Source organism: Trichechus manatus, unplaced genomic scaffold (genome assembly GCF_000243295.1).
Source record: "Trichechus manatus latirostris isolate Lorelei unplaced genomic scaffold, TriManLat1.0 scaffold00045, whole genome shotgun sequence".
Lineage (NCBI taxonomy): Eukaryota > Metazoa > Chordata > Mammalia > Sirenia > Trichechidae > Trichechus > Trichechus manatus.
Window position 1 is genome coordinate 17,056,313 of NW_004443981.1, and position 7,130 is coordinate 17,063,442.

At 65.6% G+C, this 7,130-nt stretch overlaps 1 protein-coding gene across 1 annotated transcript in view; it reads left to right on the forward strand.

Moving 5' to 3' along the window:
• ASPG (asparaginase) overlaps positions 1 to 6,734 on the forward strand; it is a 30,630-nt gene extending 23,896 nt beyond the window's left edge. The window contains exons 13-19 of the mRNA XM_004376802.1: positions 1,156 to 1,242; positions 2,204 to 2,303; positions 2,653 to 2,804; positions 4,455 to 4,665; positions 4,844 to 4,939; positions 6,498 to 6,583; positions 6,665 to 6,734. Coding sequence (XP_004376859.1) covers positions 1,156 to 1,242; positions 2,204 to 2,303; positions 2,653 to 2,804; positions 4,455 to 4,665; positions 4,844 to 4,939; positions 6,498 to 6,583; positions 6,665 to 6,734 — 802 coding nt within the window. The remainder of the gene's footprint in view (positions 1 to 1,155; positions 1,243 to 2,203; positions 2,304 to 2,652; positions 2,805 to 4,454; positions 4,666 to 4,843; positions 4,940 to 6,497; positions 6,584 to 6,664) is intronic.
• The last annotated feature ends 396 nt before the right edge of the window (positions 6,735 to 7,130 follow it).

Sequence of the window (7,130 nt, forward strand, 5' to 3'; positions counted from 1 at the left end):
CCCTGGCCGTGATCCCCCGGCTGTGATCCTGGGTGCCCACCCCTGGCCGTGGTCCCCCGGCTGTGAGTCATTGGCAGGTTGTGTCACCCTTTGTGAACTGAGGTCAAAGTAGACCCTTCCTCCTGGGCCCCTGTGAGTGTGAGGAGAATTACTTTGCCTCCGGGTCGCAGGCCTGCCTGGGGGCGGGTGGTTGGGAGGGTGAGGCTGGGAGTGTGTGGGAGGGGCCAGGCCCTGGCACCCAGCCACAGGTGGTCTGGGCTGAGATTCCAGACTGGCGTCCTCGGGCGTGGGTGGGTAGCAGGTGAGCTCACCATCCGGGCCCCTCGTCCCCGCCCCGGTGTCACAACACCCCCCAGACCGGTCTGGGCTCCCCAACTCTCTCCCCTGGCAGGCTCCCCAAGGCTGCCCACCTGCCCGACTGGGCACAGAACAGCCAGCCCCCCGCAAAGGGCTCCCATGGGGGAGCACAAATTCTGGGGCCTTCCTCCTAATGCTCCCTAACTGTGGGGTCACCGCATGATCAGTACAAAGGAAGTGGCCTTGTTAGTTCAGCTGCTGTGATGTAGGCGGTACCCTCCCACTGCCCCACACTGGGTGGCCTGGGGGCCTTTGCATATTGGCCTTGCCCGCCCCTGCCCCCACTCAGCTCAGGTGATGTGGCCCATTTCTGCCCCTAGCCCTGGCATCCTCGCCACCCTGGCCCCACTCTTTTGCCCAGTGTCCCATCCCCACCTGACCTCAATGGCAGAGCCCGGGCCGGGTCGACTGGGTTTCCCCAGACCCAGCCCTGGGCCTGGCCTGGGCAGGCTGTCTGAGGGCATGTAGCTGATGAGCGGGGCCGGCCAGCTCAGGGCAGGGCTGTCCCCAGGTGCCCACGGGGAGTGCACTGGGCTGTCAAGAGGGGCTGGGGAAGACCATGCAGGGATCAAGGTGCAGACAGAGGGGCTGCTCAGCAGGGCTGATGAGGCCTCCGGTGTGAAGTCCCCTCCGACCCTTGGTGGCCTGGTAGGGGCCTGGAGAAGTGGCCTGGGCAGAGGGCCCTGGTCTGGGGTCCTGGGCGGGCCGTGGGGTCCGGGCAGGCTGGAGAGCCCCCGTGAGTATCTGGGCAGGGCCCAGGCCTGGGGGCAGGTGGCTAGCACGGCTTTCTCACGGCAGGCATCGGGGTGTTATTGGGCTGCTGCGGGCAGCTGGGGCCTGCCTGTCCCCCCAGGAGCTGGAGGACGCGGGGACAGAGCTGTGCAGGTGAGTGCTGCCGACCACCTGGGGGATGGGCTGGAGGGAGCCCAGGTCAGCAGGGGACCTGCCGAGACCATCGGAGGAGGGCTCCACTGACCCGGTGACTGGGTCCCAGGCAGGCCTCCATTGACAGATGGCGAAACCAAGGCTGGATGAGGGCAGCTGGTCCCCATGGGAGCAGGGACAATACCAGTGTCCTAGGCTTTTTAGGGGGGGTGCAGGCTTGTCCCTGAGCTGCCTGGTGGGCTTGGGGGAGATGGAGCGGGGAGGAAGGTGTCTCTAAGGGGAACATGGGGGTGGAAGAGAGGGGGGGCCTGGGAGGGGCGTGATTCACCCTGGGATTACCCAGGTGCTGCAGTCTAGGATCCCAGTCCCTGGGGCCGCTTTGGGGGAGACCCTCTCCCCACCCCTCCCCCGAGCCAAGGTCAGAGTGGTCTCCTGGAAGAGGAGAGTGAGGTGGCACGGTGAGGGCTTGGAGGGGCCCCACACCCCTCCCTCACTTCTCCTCCAGGGTAGGGTGGGCGCTGGCCCCTCTCCCACCTTCTCCAGGGCAGGGGGGGCGCCAGCCCCCCTCCCAGCCGGGAAGCCCGAGGTGTCCGCGGGGCGCAGGGCCAGCTTCCTGTGCGCCCCGTCTCCCTCTCTGAGCCTGTGCCTCCTCAGTGCATTGTGGAAGATGAAGCTGGCACGGGGCTCCCAGCAGGCGGGGGTGCATGTGTGCGTGTGCACGCGCGTGTGTGCCGCGCATGTGTGTATATACGTGTGCGCGCCTCTGACTTGAGTCACCGTCACACCCACTAGATGAAACCAGACTCCAGGTCTCCTGCCGGCCCGGTGACTCCTGCCGCAGGGCCCGGCGCTGCTGGGTCAGCTGTTTGGGGCTGGCCTTGGGTGTGTGTCGGGGAGGGTGGCAGGGCGGGGGGTTGATGGCCGGGCTCTGCAGGCCCCGACAGTTCCCTCTCTCCTCCAGGCTGGCCTCCCGGGCAGATGGCGAAGGCCTGCAGGTGTGGTGGCAGGCGGGGGCAGACCTGGGGCAGCCAGGCTATGACGGGCATAATGCCCTGCAGGTTGTGAGTGCCCGCAGTGCCCTGGCTCCACCTGCCCCCTCCTCCAGGAAGGCCCCCTGACTGTTCACTCGCTCCCACCCTCTGCCCCCTGCAAGCGCCCAAATCTCAACATGTGGGCTGTCCCTGCTGTCCTGGTGGACGCTCTTCAAGTGCTGGGGTTGGGTGGGGGCTGTCTCCCTCATCCTGGGCCCCTCCCTGTTCCTATGGGGACAGAAGAGTGGAGGAGACACGCCAGGGTGTCGTGGGTGTGGCCGAACGGTCCCAGAGGCGTGTCCTGGTGGGCGGGACCAAGTAGGGGTCAGGGGCCAGGTTACAGGCCAGTGTCCCTGAGGTAGCCTCCCCTCTCCCGCAGGCGGAATCTTCCGGAAACCTGGAAGTAGTAACCCTTCTGCAGAGCCTCAAGGGCAGGGCCAGTGCCTCGGCCCCAGGCCCAGTAAGCCCCCACCCTGGCGGGGCTGGCAGCTCCCCTGTGGTAAATGCCCAGATCCCAGGCGTGGGCAATGTGTTTGTTCCCAGGGGCCTGGTCTGCCAAGCCCCTCCCCTGGCCTCTAGGGTGGGGCACACACTGTGCAGGGGATGGAGCAGTCAGGGAGGGCTTCCTGAAGGAAGGGCCCCTCAGACGTCCAGCATCTGTTCCAACAGGCCACCCCATGACCTTCAGGACAGAGTGCTGGAGGACGCTAGCCACTGTGGAGCCTGGAGGGGACCCCGGATGCCTCACCAAGAACTCCTTGTCCCCCCAGGGCCACCGCCCCACCCCAGGAACCTGTCTGGAAGGCTAGGCTGGGCCGGGCACCAGCTGACACCCCCACTGACAGGGTGCAGACTTGTCTGTGGGCCTCCACAGCTGCACACATCATGTTCTCAGGAAGTGCTGCCTGCTGTCTGCCCTGCAGCCCCCCTGCTGCAGTGTAAGCCCTTCCTTCCTGCTGTGCCCTGAGTGGGTGGACCACACACACGGCTACGTGGCTGACTGCCTGCTCCGTGGCCGCCCCTACTGTTTCCACGGCAAAGCCTGAGAGCCTTGTCGGCAGATGGCAATACAGCATGCTCCCTCCCAGCCCCAAAGCCCGGCTCCAGTGGTGTGGGTCTAGGACGTGGGTGTACACGGAGGGTGTGTGGGGAGCCGTCCCCAGGCTCTGGGGCAGAGGGTGGTGCACCTCGGGGGTGAGAGGGACACTTGGCCAGTCGGAAGCGCGTGAGTGTGAGTCCTGAACCAGCCTGGGGCTGGGAGGCAGAGGGTGCCTCAGGGTGTGGGGTGACTCTGGGCCCAGTAGCCCCCCACCCACTTCCCCGTGCCCTAATCTTTCTCGTTCTTGTAGCCGGCAGAGCCCTTCCCCAGGCAGTGCTGATCAGCTCCTCACTCCCCTTGGCTGACGCTGTAGTTACGCCAGGTCCTTCCCTCAGTGCTGTCTGGTCTCTGCACTTACAAGGCCTCTGTATCCCCGGCCGTCTGGCCCCTGCATCGGGCAGGGGTGGGGCCCGGCAGGACCCCAGAGGCCTCAGCCTTACAGCAGGGCTTCACAACTTACCTGGGGCGGAGGGGGCCCTTGGCATGGTTTCTTGGGGAGGGGCATGTGTCTATAGCCCCTGGCTGAAAGCCAACCCCGCCCAGACCGGCTCCTGGAAGAGGGGACGGGGCCTGCCCCATCGTGCCAGCCTGGGTGAGAGGGTGGGGGTTGGGCCTGCTGCGGGCAGTGGCTGATGGGCGGGCCTGACCGGCCTTGGGTGCGGGTAGGGGGTGAGGGGCGAGGGGGTGAGCAGCCGCACGACTCGTTAGTGGCCCAGCTGGGCTGAAGCCAATGTTTGGACCCCAGGCTCGTTCTCCATCCAGATACCGAAGGTTCCGAGTTACAGCTCCAAGCAGTTCAGCGTCACTCTGAGCCCCAGCCTGGGCTGGCCCGAGCCACCCACCCGCCCGCCCTCCTGCACACTCAATCCCTGAGGCCTTCCTGTTGGGCCTTTCTCTGGCCACTCGCCCCGCTGGTACCTCTCTAACTGCCTACCTGAGGATTTATCTGTGTCTACCTGTCCGTCTGCCCGTCTGGTCCAGGACTGGGGACTCAGTCTGAGGCCTGTGCCCTGTCAACACTGGGCAAAAGCATGACCCCCAGGAGCTCATGGAGGCCCCTGCCCGCCCTGGGCCTCTCCCAGGGTGGGCCGGGCCAGTCTTTCCACCCGCACCCCCAGCTTTCTCAGCCCAGTTCCCAGGCTGGCTGTGCTGCTGGCAGGGCGCCAGATCCTCCCCCAGGTTCGGGCGCGCCAGCCTTACACAACCAGGTCATGCCACCTGCGGTGGAGTGCCGTGGGCCTGGGGGAGCCTTTGCCCCACGCCCTGGTGGAAGGCTCAGTGCCAGAGGGGAATGTGGGGGGTACGGGGCACAGAGCCAGGAGCCCCTGCCAACACTGCTGGGACAGGGACCCTCTGAGAGCGGGGGGTGGAGGGGTGGGTGGTGCAGTGAGGCAGAGGGGGCAGCTGAAGAATGCCTCGGGAGGGGAGGGCGTCATGGGGTGCCCTGGCTGAGCAGCCCCCACACCCTCAGGGCCCCCGACTCAGCGCTCCCCTGGCCCTGTACGCAGAGCCGCAGGCTGTGAAGGTCCTGGGGGCTCGTGTTACCCACATGGCAGCCTTCTCCCAGGTCTGGTGCCAGCCTGCCAGGATGGAAACACCCACTATAGCCGGGTGTCACACCAAGAGCACTTGCTAAGCTGGCTTCTCCCCAAGTGGGTCACTGACAGACCGCAGGGGGGCGGGGCGGCTGGGGAAGGCGCCCACCAGCTGGGCAGATGTGGGGCACTCCCCACAAGGGCTGGGGACTGGACCCCCCAATCTCGAGCCCCTCCAAGAACTCGTGGGATGTGGAGCCTTAACCCAGTGGCTCCTAGACGGGGCCAGGTGTCCCAGAAAGCCATGACAAGTAGCAGGCACATGCCAGGGAGCTTCCTCCAGGGCCATCTTGTGCCAACATGACAACCAAGGCCATTGGGCTGTGGCCACACTTGGCCGTGGGAGGCCAGCTCCTCCATGAAGCAGCAGGTGTACAGACAGACGGTCCTTGTCCCCCGTGAGGGTGGCATGAGATGGTGCAGCGGTGCTGCTGCACAGCAAGTGCCAGATGAACGTGGGAGGCGCCCTGACCCGAGGGGTCTGGGGTGACGCTGTCACAACCTGGTAACTTCGCCGTGGGTGAGGCCTCAGCTCCCGGCGGCCCATCGCAGGGCTATCTGTGGACCATCTCCTGTCCTTGCCCCCACTGTCTATATTTTCCCAGCATTTCTATCATCATTTTCATCATCATTTCTATCATGAAATCAGACTCCTCAGCCCTTCCAGGGCTGCCTCCGCCCCCAGCTCAGGTAAACTGGATTTCTCTTTCCTTTGCGGAAGCTTCCCTTCTGTTCACACCTCGGTGCTTCCTTCTGCAAGAGGGAGCCACAGAGGCTTCTAGTGGTCAGCTCCCATCTGTCCCCTCTGTAGCTGGAGAAGGTGACCTGCCTGGAGTGGTGTGTGCAGAGGGGTCTGCCCTGGACCGGGCTGCACCAGGGCTTAGAACTGGGGACAGGAGGTGGTGGTGGGGGGGAGGGGGGCCAGCCTGCTGCTTCTGGCCTATGAAGCACTTTCCTCTCTCCTTCCCAGGAGGCAGACAGTGGCAGTGGCGGCAGTGGCACGGGAGGGAAAATTCCATTGTGCGTCAAGCTGCTCTTCTTGGCCACGCATCCACCCACGGGATCAATGCCCCCACCCCAGCACCCTCCCACCGCACTTAGACACCCTCAGACCTCCAGACACGCCAGGGACACACGCAGACATGGAGCCACTGCTCTGCATGGAGCGCTGCTTAACCCCGGGGAGGTCACCGCCCCTCTCTGAGCCTCAGCTTCCCCAACTGCAGAACGTAATAAAACCTTTGCTACCCACTCCCTGTGCGGCTGTGATGGCACGCAGCACCGTGAGAAGGTCTGGTGAAGCCACCCCAAAGTGTTGCCGCCCTGGCCTGGGACTAACCTGTGGTCGCGCTGGCCAGCCAGGTCTGGGTGGGTGTGGAGGACCCACCACTGTTCAATGGATTATGACCACCCCTCCTGCTTCCTCTGCCGCCCCCATGCAGCACCCGTGTCTCATGATTGGGGGTGGGGGTGAGGTTTAGGAGCTACATCCCCCAAGGCTTTCTCTCCTAAAGCCTGCACCCTCCCCAGGAGCCCTCTCCGGCTGTAAAAACATCCGAGGACCCCCCCCCCGGCCCCCCCAGGCGACTTCGCCTGTCAGGCCCCAACACCTCCAGGTGACTCAGCGGCTCCGACGCTGGGCCCGCGCACGTGGGACTGCTCTGGGTGTGTGCCCGTGTGGGTGTGTTGGGGGGCAGGTGCGGAATCCTGCGCTGGCGGGACGGAGAGGGGACCGGGTGGGCAAAGAACGCCGCGGGATGGGGTTGAGGGGCAAATGGCCCAGCTCATTGGAGGTGGCAGGTATGGGACTCCTACTGTGGGCGCGGGGTGGGGTTCGGGGCTACCCCCTTACCCTGGGGCATGAGACCCGGTCTGGGAATCAGAAACCAGCCCAGCGGGATCCCTCCCTCTCTCTGGTTTCACTTTCTCTTTGTATCCCTCCCCGCCCGCTCCGAAGTTCCCTTTGAAGTGAGAAGAACGGCCTGGGCGTGTCGGCCCCCGAGGGAGTCCGGCTCTGCTCATGGCCGCCTCGGGTCTCACCCGCCGGCCACCCTGTGCGCCCTCTCGGCCAGTGTGACATCCCCCCAGCGGGCCCGGGGCCTGGAGCCGCGCGGACGGGAGGCCAGGTGCGCCCACAGGTGGCCCGATGGGCGCGGGGCGGGC